This window comes from Saccostrea cucullata, unplaced genomic scaffold, assembly GCF_032062105.1.
Source record: "Saccostrea cucullata isolate Sc308-1 unplaced genomic scaffold, CSIRO_AGI_Scuc_v1 ctg1334, whole genome shotgun sequence".
NCBI lineage: Eukaryota > Metazoa > Mollusca > Bivalvia > Ostreida > Ostreidae > Saccostrea > Saccostrea cuccullata.
In genome coordinates this window covers 213,714-236,987 of record NW_026926911.1, presented here as the reverse complement: position 1 = coordinate 236,987, position 23,274 = coordinate 213,714, and the positions used below count along the sequence as shown (strand labels likewise).

Genomic DNA, 23,274 nt, shown 5'->3' with positions numbered 1-23,274 from the left:
GCAGCATTTTTCAGCGGATGTGAAGATTTCATTCCGAATACTGTTCTAACACGTTAGTCTATTGAGGTCGCTTCGCTTAGATCATACATTAATTACGTAGTATATATATAAATCTGTGTAAAATCATGTCACATTCAAATTCTTAAAAACTTTAATTACTTCTTTTTGTTTATCAATTATTTTTCTTCGTCTACCAATATTATAGTTTTAAAGGATGAAAAACATAATACTATGATTTATAAAGTAAAACACTGCAGTCACTATAAATATACAAGCATAAGGTATGAATTACATAAAATGCTTGTACATCAAAATATCGCAGCATTTTCAGACATATTTATATACCAAAAACTATAGTGAGAATGAATCTCAGTAAAGTTTACAATGACATAAAAAATTTGCCAGCTGATGTTTGATTTGTTTTTAGTTCGTCAAGTGAAGTTGATCACACACTCTATGCGCCATTATTCTCTGGAATTTTTGTCGAAGTTCCTGTTTCTTTATTTTCTTCTCTTTTTTCTCTAAAAAGGCAATCGTGTACAATTATTAATTACTTTTTTCAAATCGGTGTCTTAAAATTATTCAAAAACAAAAAAGATACCTTTTATACAAAACATGTTTGTGAAAATCAACATTACGCATTACCAGCAAGTCAACAACCAGAATAAATTTATTGAAAATATTATTTTTAAGTTCTAAGTAAATTTTTCTATTAATGAGACACCCCTGCAACATAAATGAACTAGCGAAATGTCCAACGTCATCATCTTCTTTGTCTTTATATACTAGTTTATAAAAAGATGGGGCTCTTTTGATTGTATAGTGAAAATGTATAAATTCTTTAAAAAACCTCTCTTCTGCTCCTGGATATTAAATCAATGAACTATGTACATAGCAATGATGAAGAAGGATGTTTCTTCCCAATTTGTGAATTTCAGGGCCCCTGGATGAGGGGTTTTGGTGTTAGGGCGGAGCTCAAATGATTATATAGTAAAAATGCAAGAATTCTTTGGAATTATTTTCCTTGCTCCAGGGTATAATGCCAATGATCTTAGTACATATTTATGATGAAGAAATGTGCCTCTTACAAAATGGTTAATTTCAGGGCCCAAAATTCAGGGGTACCGGGTTAAGGGAAGGTTAGGGGAAGTCTGAAAATAAACTAATGCCATGAAATCTGATCTTTGGTAATAATCATTCATTTATAATGAGACAAAATTTATGATAAAACTTCCAAATTTTGAAATATGTGGTCCCAGGGTCAGTGGTTCCTATGGGTGAGGGTGCACAACTGGTGGTTATAAAGTGGAAATGTATTTTCTCTTTGTTACTGTTATCTATCTACCTCTAGGTACATGTACTTACTAACCAAAGTAAGCCTGCTGAGTGTATAATTATGATAAACATTGCAGGTGCCTTCTTCAAAATTGTGAATTTCTTGGGTTTTGATTTAAAACATGAACCAAATTCCATTTGTAAAGTTGGCAAGTTGTTACATAATACTCAGATGACCTATAAGGCCAGTGGGCCTCTTGTTATGAATTAATATACATGTAATATGTTAATAATAGTTGTTCTCATTTAGGACCTTATTTACGTATACGTATCATTTAGAAACTCGTTTCAAAGCCCCATTAATCACATTACCACAGTAAATTTCGTACATTATCCATACTGAAGAATTTTGAGACGGATCCTTCGGGTGAGTCTGTATAAACCGAGGTCCTGTGTAGCTGAAAATGCCGGTCCAGAAAAGTTCCCTAAGTGCTCATTGGCCGCTAGTGCCGAGTATTAGACAAAAGTTGCAGTTCTCCACCGGAAAGTGCTGGCGTCTCCATAAGAGTGAAAAGTTATCAAGAGGGGCTTCAAACAATAAATCGTACATTATCATTAACCTTTTATTTAATAGACAAATAGTGGTGATTCACTCACTGTTTTTGTTAGGTCCCCCGTATGCACAGCAGCAGCACAAACGATACTTCCTACAGGATCCACTCTTGATACATCGGTATATCCTGTACACCGTGTACACCAAATTTACCGGAGAGGGGACTCTGTATTTGTAGTTCATAATCACGGTGTATCGTTGAAATCGCCATAGATTCTCAGCATTAGCCGTCACTCGTTCGTAGGTAGAGCTGCACAAAACAAGTGTTGTTAGTATTTTTGTTTACTACTGTTTTAACAAGATAAATCGAAATAAATCTACTTTTTATAAATACTGTAAGCATGGAATGATAATTTTCAGATGCATTCCAGATGAAGTGAATGGAGTTTTGCCACTTGAGCTTTAAAAATTCCAATCATTTGCAGTTTATGGAAGGGAATTACCGCCAAAAGTCTATGTACCTTGCTTTTATTCTTATTCTGCCTACTTCTTTATGCTTTGTTATCATTGTAATTATATGTCACTTTATTGTTTTCATATTCGTCTTTATTACATTTAACTTTGACTTTTATCCTTCTTCATTTTGTCCTTACTTCTATGTTGCTTTATTCTTGTAAATTCATTCTACTTTTTTTTTAAACTTACACAGTTTCTTAAATAAATTATTCAATCACGCAAACAATGAAGCATATTCTATGAAGACGAATGGAAGTTGCCAAACCGTCAAAATTTAGTGCGGCATTATAACGCTAGGTGGTGTGGTGTTCGCTACGAGTGTTGGTAAAACTAGGTAACCAAACCCGGGTCGGGTTATTTGAGATTCTTAAATACGCCTTAGTACTTTAATTATCAATCGAACTTCTGAAGGCTGGATCCAATAATCCGATCCAATAATTCATATTCATATTTATTTTCTCTGGGCACACAGGAATAGCGGCCTCTTTTTTCAGACATAACTTTATACTATACTGAATATGTTCACTGAAAGGCCGACCCACTTTTTGTAAGAGTAAGGGTCAAATAAGTTAATGTAGTACGTATAGTAAAGAAAATTTAAATTTGATTCTAAAGAAGAAGTTGAATCTAACCCAAAACTCACCCCGCCTTCGAAATAGGATTTCATTGGCATCGGAAGCAAATTGAAAGTGGAAAGTGTAAGAATTTTTTTAAGACCTTAAAAAAAATCTGACACGCAAAAAAAAAATTAAAGAAAAGAAATGTCCATTTTCCAAACTCAAATATTCAATTTCGTCATGTTGGGGTGGGGTGGGGGTTAGGTTCGATCCAGTGCCAAAGTTTTTTTTTTCCATACAACACCACTTTCCCCATTTTAAACCTATACTGCATCGTGTCCATGGTAAGGTGGGGGGGGGGTGGGGGTGGGGTGGTCTAAACCTATGCAGGAACGTCTGTACTAAGTCTATCTCTGGAAAAAAAAGTGGGGGCTAAGCCCCCCCCCCCCCCTCCACGGTTCCGATGCCTAGTATGTATTTTCATGTTTGGACAATTTCCTGGGGTTTTTTTTGCGCTTGTCAAGGTGCTTTCAGCCGGGTACTTTACTATTTATTCTCTTGTTGCCCCCTCCCTACTTTCAAAAACGTACAATGCTACGTCACTGTTCTCTCGCCTGAAAAATATAACTCTATTAAAGTTAATTGTTGGATTATTGAATTCCAGTTTAATTGATAGAAAAATGTTCAATATTTTGATACTAGTTAACCCTCATAAATTGGGTTGTTTTTCAGAACCTTCCACTGAACTGAACTTCATTTCACGACAGATAGTAACTGCTCATGTGCGTGATTCTAGGGACATGGCTTTGCAAAGGAGTGAGGAGCGTTAATATGGGTAGGCAGGCGCGGATCCAAAATTTTTTTTCCAAGGGGGGGGGGGGGGGTTCCACCCCAGTCCAAAAAAAAAATTCCAATCCCAGAAATTTCTTGACGAGCATAAAAAAACCTAAACTCGCCCAAACGTCAAAATCCTATTTCGTAGGGAGCGTTTAACATTTTTTCCTTGCTTTAGTATATACATTTTTAAACCTTGTAAATTCCAGGGGGTCCTAACACCCCACCCCCCCCTCTAGATCCGCGCATGGTAAGCGAAGTAGGAACTAGTCATCATGCATCCAGACATAATAGAAACTCCCTGGTCTTATTTTCAGCGTTAATATCTTATATTAAAATAGCACTTAATTTTCAATAAACTAAGAATTTAAATCTTTAGTACGCATCGTATTTGTGATCAGCCAGAAGAGCTAAAAAATTCTTAGAACTCAAAAATTCTGTTTGGTGGTGGTGAGGGGGGAGGGGTCGTCAACTTTTTTTCAGTACTAAATTTTACTCATGCAAATAAGTACATGACTTTTAATATATAAACTGACTATTAGTACTGCAATAAAAAGGGTAAGGGATGGGGGCAACAAGCCTTTCGCTGAACTTTTCCAATAGTAAAAAGTTACGTTTAGGAAAATGTTTCGTGGCCACCCACCCCTCTACCGGCGAAACTTACCCCATAGGAGGTCGTCCACCCGGAAGTCAGTATATATATTGAGACTTTGGTGGTTTGATTGTACATTGTATAATGCCCCTTGCGAGAATTTTTAATTCAAAAGGAGAAGCCACATCTTGCCGGTGGAGAGCTGCAAATTTGTCCTATATACTTGGCACTTATAGCCATTGAGCAGTGAGGGATCTTTTTTCGAGCCAGCACCTACTGCGATACGGCACCTCGGGTAACAAGGTCTAGATCTCACCCGATGGATTGAACTCCACGTCCTTCTGTGGGATTCTTACCCACGACGTATTGATCGACTCCTTACTACTGTAATTCGTGACTCTAGACGCCGTAACCACAGTGCCACGCGGGCGACTTAACCCAGGGGGGGGTCATTATCCATATGTACTCTTGAAGATTATCTATGTTTAACTATTGGTTAAAATGATTTAATTATAAAGCACTTTTAAAATGATATTATTTAAATATTTATTCATACATGTATCATGTGTATAGGACGGATAACTTTTCTTCAAAAACTGAAAACGTTCGTATATATAAACATCGTTTTACGATTAAAAAAAACTATTCGGGGGAGGGGTTGCTATGAAGTGGGGGGGGGGGGGCGAATTGCTATATATAGCGAGATTTCCCACGGAAGACAGCTATACCCCGGGGGAAGTCCCACTGTATAGTCTTCCGAAGGAAGCATCACTATGTAGTCAGTCTTCCAGGGGAAATCTTACCATCTAGCGAGACTTCCGAGAGAATGGCATGTATCGGATACATTGGCATGTATCGGGTACATACCTGAACTAATAACAAACATCATTCATTTGAAAATTTAAGTTCGATTGATAAAGTATTAAGGCAGAAAATTGGAAAAAACTCGAATAACCCCGGCCCGGTTTGCTTACCTAATTTTACCAACACTCTTATCGAACACCCCTGCCACCTAGCGTTATAATGCGGCACTAAATTAGGACAACTCGTATTCGTCTTCATTGAATATGCTTCATTGTTTGCGTGATTGATTTAACGTTCGTAATAGAGATAATCATTTAAGATACTGTATCAATTTAAAAGAAAATAAAATGACTTAACAAGAATAAAGAAACATAGAAGTAAGGACGAAATGAAGAAGTTGATAAAAGTCAAAGTGAAATGTAATAAAGACGAATATGAAAACAATAAAGTGACATATAATTACAATAATAACAAAGCATAAAGAAGTAGGCAGAATAAGAATAAAAGCAAGATACATAGACTTTTGGCGATAATTCCCTTCCATAGCAGTTACCGTTCATTTTCTATTCACACTGAAATAAAATCTGGTATACAGATTTAAGAATGTCTAGGTTAAAGTCTGCTTTGGGTACGATTTAGCCATCTTGGATAGAGTTTTACCGTTGGACGAAGAATAATTCTAATTATCTTGGGGGGGGGGGGGGGGCATACGTGTTTTAGAAACATGTTTTTTTTTCCATATCAGACGAAGTGTATCCAGATTGCATACATGTCATGTATTGCATGTGACTGCATACTTTTCATGTGATTCAAATTCTATTCCATGAAAATACTTTATTTTCTACATAATTCTATAACAGCCGTTAAGTTCGGAAAAAGAAAGTAGGTGATTATGACGTCATAATGATTAAGTCTAAAGTCATTTACTAGATCTTGGCCTTAAGTACCTTACGTACGGAAAAAGAAAGTTGAAAGTGATTATGACGCCATAAAGGATCTAGCACAAAAAACTAGTCTAAAGTCTTAATGATTTTCCAAAACTTTCAAGCATTTTTTTTATGATGGCCTGTACAAAGCAGCAGATCAATACCTGAACATAGCAATGACCAGATTAACAAGCAGCAGGTTTGAGAAGAGCATGTACAGAGCAGACACGGCACCCACTGTCCAGTCCTCCTGTGGACATCTGTCTCCAGAGCCGTGGGAAGACACCGTAAAGTTAGTTACTGTACAGTCCTCGGCACAGGGTCCGGAATTTCCTGTATTGGAAGAAAATGTATACGCATTAAATGGTACATTGTAGGTCCTAAGCACAGGATGATTTTCATAGAATTATTTTAGAAAGATGACTGAATGGCGAAATCTGGCGGTCAGCACCGTTTCAAACCTTAAGGTGCCTTCTTTTCCACTGAATTGCAATTTTATCTTTGGAAGAGCTAAGAATTCTAAAAAATAATTAAAGTGTTTTACGAAAAAATAAAATAAAAGATGGACATAAAAAACATTAACTCACAAAATAAGTAGATGTTAACACTATCAATAAAATGTCCCTTTGTTTAAATTGATCTCTTCCTTATGTCCCATTACAAACATTTTTTTTAAAATTCACAGCGCCAAAAAAAAACGCCAAAGGTGAAGCTGATTATTTATAAAAAGGAACTTGTTGAATCAATAAAGAATTAAAGATGACGACTGACTTGTATTTACTAGAGCATGAAATTAAAATTCAAGTTACAGACCAGATGGAATTGTTCTCATTTTTCTCCTTTCAGTTACAGTGTACATAGTAAAAGGCTACATGTGTAGCTCTCTCTCTAGATGGAAGATCATTCATTTTGGCCGTGACATGCGGCGACGAATAGACGAAGATCGCACATTATTGTTGTTATTTTCTACTATGAATTTGTTAATTAAGCTTACCTTCTAAGAAATCGTTGAATGTTTCTCCGTAGAGCTGCCAATAAGGATAGCAGATGACCTTCCAAATCCTCCAGTCGGTCCACCTTCCCTCCCAGAAATATACATGGTCCGGCCAAAGATTAGCGTGGTAGTAAAACCCAACACCAAGAATCACAATGAAAAGCAGGATGATAAATCCAAACAGGTCCTTGAGCTGTAGGAAAAAGAACAACTTTATAATTTTACTCTTACTGCAGAAAACTTATGCGATTCAATAAGCTTACTATTTATTAAAAAGGTTTGTAATATTTTAGTGATAAAGGTTAAGACTCACAAGAGGATTATAACTACTTTTAATCCCAGCATTTTCATGAGAGTGCTTATCTAGGAATACGGTTGTTTTAGTTGGTCAATTTAATTTTCGTTCAATTAATTTTCATTAAAAAGGGTAAAAGTTCGTACATGTATAGAACTATAAAATTAATTTCATAATTCAATGCAAATTGGTATTCATTTCCGAGAAACAAAACCCTCGATTGAATTGGATATAGTATTTTGCAGAGTAATGTTCTTCATTATATGTGTAAATGTTTGTCGTCTGTTCATGTTTTCAGAGTACAAAAGTTTTGCTTACCATTTCTTTTATCATGATCAAAGTAGGACCCGGTGATCTAATCATAAGAAATGCTTCTAGAAAACGGAGATACATGATGAGTAACGACAGGGAAAACACCCTTCGAGATATCGTGAAGGTTTCAATTTGGGATTCGTAAAAGTGTCGTACCCACAGGGCAGTGATCAACAAGTTATAGGACAGAATGTCAACTTGATTCCAAAAATTGTTTAAGTAACGCTTTACAATAGTTGTGTAACTGCGGTAGGATTTTCCTTCAATGGCTGAGTCGTGAAATATTCCCTGAAATAAAAAAAAAAATATTTTGAATCTTTTAAAGCTTTTGTTTTAGTAATAATATGATTTTTTTATACACAATTTGCCATCATTTCTTAAACATGTTTTGCATGCATGATCTAAGATTCGCTGCTTTTACTTACAAAGCAACTGAAAAATTCTTCCAGCAAATCGCCAAATCCCCAGAAATAGACGTAATATTCAAATATTCTTGCTATGTCTCGGACGTAATAAGTTGTACCAATACTTGTCGTTACAAAGGCGCTGTAACTGACCAGCGTAGTCAAGAACAAAAACTGCAAGGAAGAAAACCCTACTATACATGCATATCTGGGTTTATGTCAAGTGAACTTCCAAATCTTCGGTCAGTGTTCCTCAAGTGTACCTTTTTTGAATAGATACAGATAGCTAGGGAAGATATTTACAAAGCCCAAGTTGTCCTATGCTGCAAATCCTCATGACAAAACAAATTTTGAAGAGAAATTTATTGGAAGGACAATGTTGCAGACTACCGATTCTGAACTATTAACACTGTTATAATACATACAACATTTGAAGACGTATTTTGACAGTGGAGATGTCAATACTTTGCCTGGTTTATTGAATACAGACTGTAAAAAATATACATAAATTGATAAAAAAAATTAATGACGATTAAGTTCATGAGCATTCGTTACAAGAACCAAGAAACGTTTTGTTAATAATATTTTTTAAAGATTATAAACAAAATATTGGTTGTCTACCTTAATACAAGGAATAAGATGTGGTGCTTGACCGCTGTACCAAGTTTTGTTAAGATTCTTCTGACTGGCCGGCTTTGCCACGAACTCATACATGAAATTTTCGTAGGCAAAGGTCAAAGGATTGCTGGTTATTCCCCAGATTGTGACAGGGTCTTCCAGAACCTTTAGAGTCTTTTTGGAGTCGGTTTCAAACATGGAATCAAGTATTTCTAATGCTCTTTTGTAAAACATTCTATAAAGAGAAAATAAAAATTCACGTCTCTGATTTTATTCAATCGTTATTTAGTAGGAATTTAACATGCAAGTAAGAAAAAAAAATAACAAATATGTCTGAAATACCACAAAAATTTTGCACATATAATTTTCTTTTACTACACAGCGGCTTTAGAAAAGTACATGTGTATTTTAAAATTACCCTATTTCGCTACTTTTTGTAAATTTCTAAATTGGCCCAGAAGTGTTTCTGGAGAAAAAAAATTGTGATAATTAAAACTACAGATTAACGGTCTACAGAGAAAATGCGATCCATCGGAGACGCTTTGACGTTAATGATAGGTAAGTGATTAGTGATGTTAGCATTATTATTTGTATTATTGAATGTTTTGGGCTTAATTACTGTTCTCCATATTATACACAATTTAATAAGAAATAAAAAAAAGAAACCCTTAATAATCAACAAGCATTAACAATTACAATTAACAAGCAAGAAAATGTTTCAATTTTTTTTTCTTTAAAGAAAATGAATATAATATAAGACTAACACGTTTGTTCTTACTGTGCATGTTCCATCAGGTCTTTTGAAAGATTCTGTTCCTTAACATTATCAGCTTCCTCGGACAATTTCCGTAATGTTTCGTAGCAAACCAAGCCAGTCACTGCAATAGATAACTTGACAGTTTTGTTTAACTTCTCTCTGAATAAAAACTAGTTATTCCGACCCTTGATAAGACCTGAATAACGATTTAATAGGTCACCTTAGTAAAACTGAAACTGTAGGAGAAGTAGCACTTTGAAAAATTGTTTATGGACAGACGGACAGACGCGTTACTATCCCATAAGCTCTTCTGGTCTCTGACCAGTGGAGCTAAAAATGAAGACTTTGAACAAATAATAATATTTCTGAAAGAAAACACATACTGAGTTGGTTTTCCCCCTTAGCCAAACTGTTTCTGCGATTTCAGGCCTGTTAGCATACAATGCCCATAGAAGTATATCTTCTAAATTGGCTGGATTACTTTCTTGGAAATGTACTTCCACAAAGCTTTCCTCTGGTAGTATTTTCTGACATGTATATTCTTTTTCTGAAAAAAAAAAACCACATACTAATTTGTGCTACTTTCTCATCTTTATGACAATTCCAAGATCGACTCTTAAGTTAGAATCAATGTATCATACTGAAGAGCACATAATGAGACCGACGAGAGGGGAAGTGTGTATTTCTTGTGAACTGGACGACCCTAGGGTATAAAGATCAAATTTGAAAAACATGTAGGTTTTGGGACTCTTCCAAGAAATAAATATTGTTATATCAAACATCGTTTAAATATCGCCCGTAAAATTTGTAACTTATATGGAGTGACAGCAATTTGCCTGTGAAGGGCTACAAAATTATACATAATCTCGGCAATCAAGGTCATTGAGTTTCGAGGTAACCTTTGGAGCCAACACCTACTGCGACACGGAACCCCGGTCTATCAGGTCTAATCGAAAGACACTCAGTCCGCATCCCAAGTAAATTCGATCCCCACTACGTAAGGATCAGCTCCATTGTATGAGACTCTAGCACAGACGCTCTAATCGCTTCGCTATATCAACGTGTATAATATAATTATGTAAGATAAATAATAAACTATGTCTACTTTGGTAATCGAGAAGTTCTCTGCATATGGTCTGTGGTGCCTGAACACCCTTCTTTACATCGTTCTTTTTGAAACATCTCTCGGCCTCTTCTTTATTAATAGACTGAAAGAAATGAATATCAATTTTATCGATACACTCCTGTAGTCCTTTTCACAAAAAATCTTACGACTAAGACTGTAATTTAAAAACTCTACTAAGACTGTAATTTAAAAACTCTGATTTTTTTATATTAAATAAAGATATTTTTTCTATTTTTTTTCTAAACATTTGATGACAATAATGAAATATTTATATAAAAATAATAGATTTAAAAAAGACTTTCGCAAAATAGGTATTTGTTTTCTCATAAGTACTAAAAATCTCCAAGGTCAAAGTCAAAATTGTTGGTATCAAATGAAAGGTCTTGCTACAAAGAATACATATGTGAAATATAAAGTCCTGGTATCTACTATTCAAAAGTTTTGGCCAAGGTCTTTTGTAAAAAGACCTCCAAGGTCATTTCATGTTTCAATGGGCTTTTCACAAGAATTTTATATATATGAAACAAAAAAGTTATGGTCAAGGTTAAAGTTTTTTTTTTTCATAAGTACGGAAATGTCCAAGCTCAAGGTCAAAGTTGTTGGTATCCAATAAAAGGTCTTGCTACAAAGAATAAATATGTGAAACAAGAAAGTCCTAGTACCTACCATTCAAAAGTTATGGCCAAAGTAAATTTTTGTGTGAAAGTGGGTCAAAGTCCAAGGTGAAGGTCAAAAGGTCAATTTTTGTGGTACCCAAAAAAAGGTCTCGTCACAAGAAATACCCATATGAAAAATGAAAGTTATGGCTCCCCTAAATCAAAAGTTATGGGCAAGGTTTTGTGACGGACGGACAGACTGACGGACAGACAGACGAATGAGATTTAATGTCCCCTAGCTTTCGCAAAAGAGGGGTACAAAAAGACTTTCACAGAAAAGGTATTTGTTGGAGAATGGAGGGGGGTCCTAATCGTATGACTCTTTGTAAAAAGACCTATTGTTTTGGGCTATTTATTTAAAACAAAAACAGTCAAAGAAATTTTTCACAGTTCCTTTTCTATTTTAATACTTAAGACTTAATACTTAGTTATTTAAGAGTAATACTAGTAAATGTTTCCAAGTAAATCGTTTTCAAGTTTCAGCTTACCTTCATCAGCCACATCATTCCTAAGCAGTTACAGTCTTTAACTTTCGGTCCATGCTTCGGACAGCTTATAGTCTTGAAATAAGAACAATTTTAAAACATAGAACTAACGAAAATAAAAAAAATACTGTAGTATTTTCAGATTTACTATGTTAACTTGGAAATAAGTTTATAGAAATGAATTATAAAAAGATATTAATAGACAATGTCTTTTAATTTTTAACAAGAAATCTGTGAGCCAATGTTCACTAGTAATGATTTCTTATTGAATATACAATATCATGTTCATAAACGTTACGGGTATATGCAAGGATAAATAGAAATTTTACATCAGATTCATATAAAAATAAAGTATGTACTAAGATTTGATGCATCTGTTATGATTTGCTGCTGAGAAAACTGCGACAAAAATTTGTTAAATTATGAAATGGACAGATGCACGGATAAACAGGAAGTAGACATCGGATTTGAACAAATATTAATCCCATCATATAGCATGCTTCATGAAAGAGTGTGCTAAAATATGTTTAGTATTTGCGATTAGTAGTTGCTGAGACAACTACCCGGAAATAGTTGACAAGCATAAAAAAAAACATTGCCCAATTTCGAAAATCTCATTTCGTGGAAAGGAGGGGAGGGGGGGGGGGGGGGTTAGAGTATTTTTTTTTCTTTTCAGGTGCCAACTTCTTTTAGTACCAATTTTTTAGGCATGCAATACTACATTTCCCTTATATCACTTCAGGCTAGTATTTCCATGAACATTTTCAATAGTAAAAGTAATGTTCGAAAAAAGTCAAAAAGAAAAAAAAGCCCCCCCCCCCCCCCCCCCCGTTGCTACCTACCTGCTAGTGTACTGAGGTTAGAAATCTAGGTTTATCTTTCCAATGACACACTTTTTATAACTACCCATATGTTTATATATCTCACCCGCCAAGATTCGTTATAAGAAGTTATCTTAGTGCATTATACGTACCGATTTGTACAGTACTGGTATATCCTTCATTTTGACAGATACACCGTGATCCATAAGGACTTTGACGTAATCGGTTCTATTGGATTTCAGCGCCTCTAATAGTAAAATCTGAAATAGAGAGATACGTACTTGTATTAGAATGACTTAATCAGATTTTTTTTAAATTTAACGCGGACCAAAGAAAAAAAGGGTATGCATTTCTACTAAATTGTCAGTAATCACATATCTCACAGGAATACCTGATTGTCGGGCCAAACATTTCGCAATTTCGGAAAAGGCATTCTTGCTCATTATAAATGTTTGATAAACACCAACAAAAAGCAGATTTCAAAGCATTACTTCATTTTCAGGATATAATCATTAGAGCCTCACCGTCCCAAGTACCCAAAGGGCCTTGAAATTCACAAATCTGGAAAAAGCGCCCTTAAACTTGCTCAGCATAAATACATATATGTACTTAGATCATCAGTTTAATACCAAATTATAAAGGAAATTTATCAAATAATTAATTCAAATCTATATCCTAAACAGAACTCCGCCCAAACACCAGAACCCAGGGGTCTTGAAATTCGCAATATAGGAAGACGCACTCTTCATCATTCCTAGTGTACAATTTTCATTGGTTTTATACCCAGGAGCAGAGGAGAAGATGTTCCAAGAATTAAAACATTTTCCCAAAATATTCAACGTATAATAACAATCATGCCAACAATTAGGTTGCCTGATGTCGAGGAGAAAAGAAAATTTTTAAAGATTGCATTAATTTTAATGGTTTTTGTCCCTCTTAGATTTTTACGCATCTTTACCCATAGATGCTACATGCCAAATCTTGTTTACATTTGTTCAGTGGTTTCAGAGAGAGAAAAAACCGAAAATGTTTATATGTTAACACACCACGCACGACATTACATGACGATGGACGAAAACAGATAGGAATAGGTCACCTGAGTAAAAACCTAAAGGTTACTGACTGCTGTCTATTCGATACTAAATGGACGTGGTAAGGAACTGTTTTAACCTTGTTAAATCAATACCGCACCAGTCCAGTACAGCCATGAGATGACCTTGTCGAAAGGCAATACTTGTTTATTGTCATTCAATATAATATAAGCTAGAATAGTTTATCAGCGAAAAAATGCGTTTCAAAAAATGAATACTTACGTGGCCACAATCCATGAGAAGACTATGTTCTTGTAACACTTGATATCCCACATAGAAATAAAGCGGAAGTGAGGGTGGAGATGTAAACTTGGAATCCACAATGTAACCCTCGGTACCAAATGACGTCAATAATTTTTCGGCAATTGTCACTTTCCTGTCTTTGGTGACTTCATCTCTCTGAGTTTCCATACTCCAAGATACAACTGGTTTGTCATGCTTATTTTCGCTGCCCAAATGACCATTTCCTTTAATTAAGGAACCATCTGGAATATCCTTGTGGCCATGCGGACTTTCATACGAGGAGATGTCGTATATTTCGCTTTTTTCGGGTAGTGCGGGTGATTCTATATAAAATAAACATCTACAGTGTATATTGTAGTTTAGTTTGAAACACTTGTGTACGGATCGGAATAACAAAATTGGGGGCATATATACTTGTCAAAATTTCTAACGCCCCACTTTTATTTTTTGAATATTGAAGAAACCGTTATGTTAATATTAAAGTCCTTAAAAACATCGTCTGCTGTATGTACCCTTTCCTGTCTACGATTGAAAAAAATCGTATTCAATTAGAAATTATTCAGCCGTGACCGCTTTTGTTGAAAAGCGTGAAGTACGGGTTCGAAATGGTTTTCGGGTGTATTTTTCAAAACGGTCTTTTCAACGTGTTCTCTGTCTCAAGATCATCTTGAAAAACAGTTAATGTTTTGGAGAAAATGCGACGCATGTCTGCACAAGAACGCGCAAGAGCAGTTGGCATGGTCCGAGTCGGAAGCAGTTCAGGGAGGTGTGTTTCTTTTCTCTTTGTATAATTTTTTTTTCTTCCAACATTTAACAAGAGGCCCATGGGCCACATCGCTCACCTGAGTACCAAGGGTAGGACTAGTATGAAATGGCTTTTAATTGTAAAGTTTAAATCCAAAAGTAGTCCCATGACCAATCATGGATTTGATATATTTTAGAAAATGATTGAGAAGAAGATTTTTTAAGAATTTTCCTATATATTTCTATGTAAAACTTTAATCGGCCATTTTGCCCCCGCCCTACCCCCGGGGGTCATGATTTGAACAAATTTGAATCTACACTACCTGAACATGCTTCCATATAAATATGATGAATTATGGCTTTGTCATTCTTGAGAAGAAGATTTTTAAAGATTTTTCCTATATATTTCTATGTAAAACTTTGGTCGGCCATTTTGGCCCCGCCCTACCCCCGGGGATCATGATTTGAACAAACTTGAATCTACACTACCTGAGCATGCTTCCATATATATATGATGAATTATGGCTTTGTCATTCTTGAGAAGAAGATTTTTAAAGAATTTTCCTATATATTTCTATGAAAAACTTTGTCAGCCATTTTGGCCCCGCTCTAACCCCGGGGGTCATGATTTGAACAAACTTGAATCTACACTACCTGAGCATGCTTCAATATAAATATGATGAATAATGGCTTTGTCATTCTTGAGAAAAAATTTTTTAAAGATTTTTTCCATATTAATTCTATGTAAAACTTTGGCCGGCCATTTTGGCCCCGCCCTACCCCCGGGGATCATGATTTGAACAAACTTGAATCTACACTACCTGTGCATGCTTCCAAATAAATATTATGAATTATGGCTTTGTCATTCTTGAGAAGAAGATTTTTATAGATTTTTCCTATATATTTCTATGTAAAACTTTTGTCGGCCATTTTGGCCCCGCTCTAACCCCGGGGGTCATGATTTGAACAAACTTGAATCTACACTACCTGAGCATGCTTCAATATAAATATGATGAATAATGGCATTGTCATTCTTGAGAAAAAATTTTTTAAAGATTTTTTCCATATTAATTCTATGTAAAACTTTGGTCGGCCATTTTGGCCCCGCCCTACCCCCGAGGATCATGATTTGAACAAACTTGAATCTACACTACCTGTGCATGCTTCCAAATAAATATTATGAATTATGGCTTTGTCATTCTTGAGAAGAAGATTTTTATAGATTTTTCCTATATATTTCTATGTAAAACTTTGGTCGGCCATTTTGGCCCCGCCCTACCCCCGGGGGTCATGATAAACAAATTTGAATCTACACTACCTGAGCATGCTTCCATATAAATATAATGAATTATGGCTTTGTCATTCTTGAGAAGAAGATTTTTAAAGATTTTTCCTATATATTTCTATGTAAAACTTTGGTCGGCCATTTTGGCCCCGCCCTACCCCCGGGGGTCATGATTTGAACAAATTTGAATCTACACTACCTGAGCATGCTTCCATATAAATATAATGAATTATGGCTTTGTCATTCTTGAGAAGAAGATTTTTACAGATTTTTCCTATATATTTCTATGTAAAACTTTGGTCGGCCATTTTGGCCCCGCCCTACCCCCAGGGGTCATGATTTGAACAAACTTGAATCTACACTACCTGAGCATGCTTCCATATAAATATGATGAATTATGGCTTTGTCATTCTTGAGAAGAAGATTTTTAAAGATTTTTCCTATATATTTCTATGTACAACTTTGGTCGGCCATTTTGGCCTCGCCCTACCCCCGGGGATCATGATTTGAAGAAACTTGAATCTACACTACCTGAGCATGCTTCCCCATAAGTTTCATCTTTCCTGGCACAGTGGTTCTTGAGAAGAAGATTTTTAAAATTTACCACTAAATTTTCATTAATTCCAAATTATCTCCCCTTGAATAAGAGCGTGGCCCTTCATTTGAACAAACTTGAATCCCCTTCACCCAAGGATACTTTGTGGCAAGTTTGGTTGAAATTGGCCCAGTGGTTCTTGAGAAGAAGTCGAAAATGTGAAAAGTTTACAGACAGACAGACGGACAGACGGACAGACAGACGGACAGACGGACGCCGGACAAAATGTGATCAGAAAAGCTCACTTGAGCCTTCGGCTCAGGTGAGCTAAAAACTAATAAAAAAAAAAGCTAAATAAATTGATTAAAACTTTTTCAGGTTGCTAGAACTTTCAACCGAGACCATAAAACCATACTAAGGCTCTCCGGAACTTCAATCAAACTGGAAGTACAGATGATCTACCCCGGGGAGCGAAACGTCGAGTGACGACACGTCAACAGGACAATTACATTAGGGTTGCGCATCTTAGGAACAGACACCGTACAGCAAGCACAACGGCGCGACAAACAATAGGAACGCATGGCAGACCTCTGAGTGACCAAACTGTGCGCAACAGACCAAGGGAGGGTGGACTGCGTGCCAGGAGACCATATGTAGGCTTAGTTTTGTCGGACAGGCACAGGCAGATCTGTTTGGCCTGGGCAAGGCGCCGCCTCAGATTTACAAGGGCAGACTGGGGCCGTGTAGTCTTTACGGACGAGTCCAGATTCAACTTGCGACGATCTGACTGACGAAGCCGAGTGTATCGAAGAAGGGGTGAGCGGTACACTGACGCCTGTGTGAGGGAAAGAGGGCAGTTTGGTGGTGGATCGATAATGGTATGGGCGGGTGTGTCGTTACACACGAAAACCAGGATACTTCCAATCCAAGGAAACCTGAATGCTGCTCGGTATCAGAACGACATCCTTCAGCCGGAAGCAATTCCTCACATCAGAGCTAACAGAGGAATGATGCTGATGCAGGACAACGCCAGTCCCCATACTGCCAGAACTACACAACAGATACTGCAGGGACACATTATCCGTTTACTCGACTGGTCCCCATGTAGTCCGGATCTCAATCCTATTGAACATGTGTGGGACGAGCTAGACAGAAGGATATGACAGATTCCCCAGCAACAGAATTTGGCGGTACTGGAGAGGGATCTTGTTAACACCTGGAATAACCTCCTTCAAAGATTTCTGCACAATTATGTGAACACTATGAGAAGCAGATGTCTTGCTGTCATTTGTGCAAATGGGTGACATACTCGGCACTGAATGTTAAGAATTTTGAATTGCAGGGTACCTATACCGGAACTTAATTTCCATCAAGCATAACAATAAATTTTGATGGAATAAAATGAAATTGATTTGTTTATTTATTTTTCCTTCATCTTACATAAAGGTTTAGTCAACATAATTGCGTTTAAAGGTAATGCTTTTAAAAATATCATCTGGGGCGTTAGAAATTTTGACTAGTATATAAGAATTAATGTTTTAGAACTTGCCAAATACATATCGTATATGAAAGCCAAGTAGATTCTCTCTTGCGAGATGACGCTTGTAAATCATTATATATTCTGTTGCACGTATCAAAATAAAGAACTTTAAAGTATCAAATTTAAATTCCTTTTTAATGATCAAATTAATTGGATTATTTTTTCTTGTTCACAGATCAAAAAACGCTTATTTTAAAAAAGGAAGGACGACATATTTTTTATGAATGTAGTTGATTCTTTTACATGTATATCTTAGTTTATTACATGTACGTGTAGAGCAGGTGCAGTAGGTAAACTTTTTTTCTCAGTGTCAGCTACTTTAAGTAGCAATTCTAATACTACATTTTCAGTACATCACTAAAAGTGGGGGGGGGGGGGCAATCAGGCTTACAATTAACATTTCCTATAGTACAAGTAAGGTTGGGAAAAAAAGTGGGTGGGCCAGCCCCCCCCCCCTGCTCCCCCCCCCCCCCCCCGTTGCTACGGCCCTGCATATCGTATATGAAAGCCAAGTAGATTCTCTCTTGCGAGATGACGCTTGTAAATCATTATATATCCTGTTGCACGTATCAAAATAAAGAACTTTAAAGTATCAAATTTAAATTCCTTTTTAATGATCAAATTAATTGGATTATTTTTTCTTGTCCACAGATCAAAAACGCTTATTTTAAAAAAGGAAGGACGAGATATTTTTTATGAATGTAGTTGATTCTCTTATATGTATATCTTAGTTTATTACATGTACGTGTAGAGCACTCAATTACTATTAATCTATAAAATTAGAGGATCGCAAATTCAGACTTGAGCTTGGTATTTGAGCAGTGGTGGGTTGCTGTTTTTTTGTCCAAGAAACAACTGCGTCAAGGGACCTCCATTTATTGTTACCGTTTCATCCCAAGGACCTGTTGGATTTGAACCCGCGACGTAAGCATCAACTCAATCCGCGATTCGGCAGCAAAGGGCTTTAATTATCGCGCCACCTAGGAGAGCAGGAAAATACATGTTGCGATAACTATTAAGCAGTTTTTGGCTGGTATGGCGCTTAAATTGAACATATTTGTATTCCTGTACCAGAAGAGTGACTGGTGGGTGAAGAATTGTCTATGGAAATTTCGAAAACACTTTCGCTGTATACAGACTGATTTGGAATAAAACCTCCATACAAACCGTACCGTGTACTTCTTCCAACGCCCATCCTCTCACCACTGCTTCGCCAACAAGTTTGGGAAACATCAACGGGTCATCATTTTCAGTATCAAATTCGCTCACCTAATATAAAGAATTTTCTTCTGATACCCTTCATCGAAAACTTCAAATTTAAAACTTCCTCAAAGATATACATTGTAACTCTTTTAATATACCAATACATGAGTAATGATGGGATTTCCGATGACTGGTGAATAGTTTTGAGAGCAGGGATAAGCCTGTTTTACTTAGCTAAGGGGATAAGGCCTTTCATATAGTATACCGACAATAAATCAAAATTTATATTATAATTATATAAACATACCATCCAAGGTCTTTCTTTCAGTCTATTCAAGTTCTTTTCCAACTCTTGAAAATGATCGTCATTGAACTTAAGTCCAAATAAAAGCGCCGCCTGGCTACGGAGATTGTCCTCGCTGCATTAATTCACAATAAACGAGACGTATCAATTAGAAAGTAATCTATTGTATTATTATAGTGGTGGAAATAAAAGATTGCAACCAATCTCCTACATAGATCATAGAAAGTCAGAGAAAAAAAGACTGAATATTGCTTAACATTCCTCTTGAGAGTTTTTCAACTATGGAGACATGAAACAATATCTTAAAATCAATTGTCGGGAGGGAATGTTCACTCCTCCATGACACCTGATTCCATCTCTAATGTTTAGGAGGCCCGTGTTTACTCTGCTCTAATTTTGTATCCTTTAACGAAATTTCGAGCTTGAAAACTGTATTTTATCTTCGTATATTTCCTGGTATAAACTTTTTTTTTTATCTTTTGAGAAAATCCAGGATGATGTCTGCAGCTTTACCTGACCCCTTGATGACGATGACTGGTACATTTTGATGGACAGCTTCAGCCACGTGTTTAATGTCCTCAACATCACCCTCCACGAGGATTATCACAATCGGTATGTGCATGACTATCGGTAAACAATGTAATTTTAAATACTTTTATATATAAGGATATCTCTATTTATATAGTGTCCAATGTCTAGAAGAATGATTTTTTAAAATCAAAATAAAATTCTAGTCGTATCCTTACATTGACTTCCATTTTTCAATTATGAACTTACTATTTAGCTAAAACTGTTTGACTCAATTACTCCATAATAACCGAATACTCTTCTATTGCAAAACCATGGAAAGCTTCAGTGATAAAAGACAAATGTCATTTGTTTTAACATGATAGAGTTTTAGCTGTAGAAATGTAGCTCTCTCTTTTTATCTGTACAAATTTTCTCAAGCAAAGGGCTACGATTCTGCAGTAGCTTGAGAATATGTATAAGTAGCATTCCTTAAATATGCTGTAAATAGTAATTTTTAATTAAAATAATTCAGTCAAAAATATGTGTTACTACCAAAACCAGGAATATGTTCCTCTGCTGTTAAGCCTGTGAAGATTGATACCATTTGTTTCTGGACAAACTCTTCGAGTTTTAGTAAGTTGGACAAGTTCATAACAGCACTGTTTGGCTAAAAATATTAATTAAATTAAATAATCCAAGTACAGAACCGTCTGACATTCAATTACTTTCTTTCATTTCTATAAAAAAAAAAAACGGGGGATAATTTATTTCAATATGAGAAATTTTTATTCTGTGTTCAGATGAAATTGAATAAAACACATTCTTTTCTTAATGTGTAGATTCCTATATTTAAACATTCGTACACTTATCTTTTCTTGATCTTCGATTTGGATTTGGTCTTTTTCAGTAGACTCTGTTGATGCGGTTCCAAGCAATATAATATCGTTTCCGTTTTTAGTGTTCTCCATCGTTGTGTAAACATCTTTTGCGTCTCTCACAATCTTTGATACTCCCACATTTTTATTCCCGTATAGAATCCATGTATCTGAACGGACAAGAAATACTTTTGCACATATGATCTGATTTTATTTTTACTTATCAAATACAAGAGAGAAAAAAATGATGGTAAAATGACAACTGAACTTGAATGAAAAATATCACCCTTTTTCACAATTTTCTACCAAATTCACTTATTTGTGTACATTTCAAAGTCTCTTAAATCTTTTTATGACATAAGTTATAATACCCAAGCTTCTGTGTTTTCATCATGATCAAGAAACATATTGGTTCGATCAGTAGACTTTTCCCAAAAACTTTTAATCTTTGAAGTCAAAACGTTGATAATTTAGCAGCAAAATTATGTCGGGATTAAACCTTGAAGAAAAATGACAACTTCGAGGGGAGCTCCATCAGTTTTTGCCGCTAGCAATATTATTATGAAGATTAAATCAGAGTATCTCGAGAAATTATGACAAATAATTTTTGCGCGTGACAGTAATATTTTTTAGCTTCATAGACTTTTAAATCGAATATTTTCTATGTTAAGGTTTATGTTATTTATATCGGGTAAAACCTGAATTGGAAACTTAAGTCCAACGCTTAATGATTTCAATTTTCCGATACGAAACATTGTTAGCAGGTAGAATCTGCTTTGAAAATCGAATTTTCAAACGCGGTAAAACACAACCTTAGTTAAACATTTTCTTTTAAAAATGTTAAAATACAAGTACTCGATCTCCAAAGGATCTGCCAGCAATAGGAAATTGATTTGCCTACGGATATCTCTGTTTTCCAGGTCAGGATTAAAAGCAAAAGATAGTTGTAGATGCAGGATTTGAGAGCCACGGAGTAAGAGTTAATCCTTACGACGCGGGTCACATCTCACTGTGGGACGTTGACCATGTCCTTCGGATAAGACCATATGAGCCGAGGTCCCGTTTAATGACAATTGCTCAAACTCAATGATCTTTTACTATAAAAATGCTGTCTTTAACTGTCGCAACATAAAGTAAAATTTACTGTGATACTTTTGCACTATATAGATGTACTGTGGACACACATTTTGGTTCGTTTAGGAGCAGTGTGCGGTGACAGGTAAAATTTCAGTGGTTCGTGGGGGAGAAATTTTTGTTGCGAACAAGCAAAACAGGGTTCAAGGTATAAACAAGTTGTCCATGAGGAAGTTTATTCGTGAATAAGGGTGGCCTACAAAATCAAGGAACATCCCCCCAATCCTTATGCAAAGGAAATCTGACACAAACCTCCTCCACTACTCTTGTGCGTCTCAATCAGCGCGGTCTGGAAGACTGACTTTGGCCAGGCCCTGGGGACGAAGCTGTCCGAGTCACCGATAACCGACAAAACCAATTTAGGAGTCCCGAACTCCTTAATCAGAGATTCCCAAATCTTTCCTGAGGTGTCTTCTTTGTCACTTTCATCCATTATGCAAATTTTAGAACAATCTACAAAGTGTTAATAATGGTGTTGTTGGAGCGAAAGAAGTTGAATGACAAATTACTTAATCATTATTTCAAGTTATATTAACATTGAGTTATATAATATATACATTGATTGTGTACAGCTCCTCACTGCAAACACTACCAATAACGCTTGAGCCAAGAGAAAATTCGGACTTAAAACATTCATCTAACTTTTTTCTGTGGTCCAGTCGACCGCGTGACGCAGTGGTTAGAGCGTCTGATCTAGAGTCAGGTAGTAAAGAGTTGATCCTTAGGTCGCGGGCTCGAATCTCGGTACGGGAAGTGGAGAACGGTCCTTCAATTATTGAAACCTTTTAAGCCATGGTCCCGTTTTGCAGTAGACACCTCTATGTTCAATGGCCGTAAGCTCCAAGAATACATTTAAAAAACGGTATTTTACTCCAGCCTTTAGTTGAACCCTTTCTTTTCAAAAAAAAGTTGTGTCACTTTTGAAGGGAAACACCCATAGAATCCTTAAAGTAGCCGTTATCGTTTTCTGGTTAGTAACTTTGTCATCTGACTGGAAAAATTATATGCATTTTGTAGATAATGGTTGCCTCAAGATGGGGCTATGCATATAGAAAGTAAAAAAAATTAAACACTGAGGATTTTTTTTGGAGCACGTCCAATGTTTAGTAGCAAATAAAGGAGAGATGTCACTTCTTTTCCCTTTTGACCGACCCCGCAAAAGTACATTACTATTGCAAAGTGTGGACTGAACTATTACAAAGTGTGGATTTGATTCCAAGTCAATTTTCAATTGAAAACATATTTGAATTATTTTTTTTATCTTCATTAAGATATTTATTTTCAT

The 23,274-nt window shown here is 35.9% G+C and overlaps 3 protein-coding genes across 3 annotated transcripts; all 3 read right to left on the bottom strand.

The window, feature by feature from the left end:
* Window positions 1–347: 347 nt before the first annotated feature.
* Window positions 348–11,774, bottom strand: LOC134272902 (transient receptor potential cation channel subfamily M member 1-like). The gene is made up of 12 exons (XM_062755077.1): window positions 11,708–11,774; window positions 10,543–10,645; window positions 9,817–9,984; window positions 9,459–9,558; window positions 8,684–8,915; window positions 8,471–8,551; window positions 8,084–8,236; window positions 7,665–7,946; window positions 7,052–7,244; window positions 6,222–6,390; window positions 1,933–2,138; window positions 348–521 (listed from the first exon to the last, which is right to left on the bottom strand). Exons 1-12 carry the CDS (start codon window positions 11,723–11,725, stop codon window positions 424–426), a joined length of 1,803 nt encoding a protein of 600 aa, XP_062611061.1. The 5' UTR covers window positions 11,726–11,774; the 3' UTR covers window positions 348–423.
* An 885-nt stretch (window positions 11,775–12,659) lies between these two features.
* Window positions 12,660–19,581, bottom strand: LOC134272899 (uncharacterized). Its single transcript, XM_062755074.1, has 4 exons — window positions 19,474–19,581; window positions 19,136–19,232; window positions 13,839–14,182; window positions 12,660–12,785 (listed from the first exon to the last, which is right to left on the bottom strand). Exons 1-4 carry the CDS (start codon window positions 19,474–19,476, stop codon window positions 12,660–12,662), a joined length of 570 nt encoding a protein of 189 aa, XP_062611058.1. The 5' UTR covers window positions 19,477–19,581.
* Window positions 19,582–20,765: 1,184 nt separating this feature from the next.
* On the bottom strand, window positions 20,766–22,443 carry LOC134272898 (uncharacterized). Its single transcript, XM_062755073.1, has 2 exons — window positions 22,242–22,443; window positions 20,766–21,025 (listed from the first exon to the last, which is right to left on the bottom strand). Exons 1-2 carry the CDS (start codon window positions 22,420–22,422, stop codon window positions 20,766–20,768), a joined length of 441 nt encoding a protein of 146 aa, XP_062611057.1. The 5' UTR covers window positions 22,423–22,443.
* Window positions 22,444–23,274: the final 831 nt, after the last annotated feature.

Bases quoted from the DNA above. Each gene is read 5' to 3' on its own strand.
- LOC134272898 (XM_062755073.1), bottom strand. From the start codon at position 22,422: ATGGATGAAAGTGACAAAGAAGACACCTCAGGAAAGATTTGGGAATCT. The intron at 21,026-22,241 runs GTTTGTGTCAGA...TTGTCCGTTCAG, and splicing joins GCACAAGAGTAGTGGAGGAG to ATACATGGATTCTATACGGG.
- LOC134272902 (XM_062755077.1), bottom strand. The intron at 9,985-10,542 runs GTAGACATAGTT...TTTTTTTTTCAG, and splicing joins AGAACTTCTCGATTACCAAA to AAAAAGAATATACATGTCAG. The intron at 8,916-9,458 runs GTAAGAACAAAC...TTCTCTTTATAG, and splicing joins GACCTGATGGAACATGCACA to AATGTTTTACAAAAGAGCAT.
- LOC134272899 (XM_062755074.1), bottom strand. The intron at 14,183-19,135 runs GTACGGTTTGTA...TATTTTATATAG, and splicing joins GGCGTTGGAAGAAGTACACG to AATCACCCGCACTACCCGAA. The intron at 12,786-13,838 runs GTAAGTATTCAT...TCTCTATTTCAG, and splicing joins TTCTCATGGATTGTGGCCAC to ATTTTACTATTAGAGGCGCT.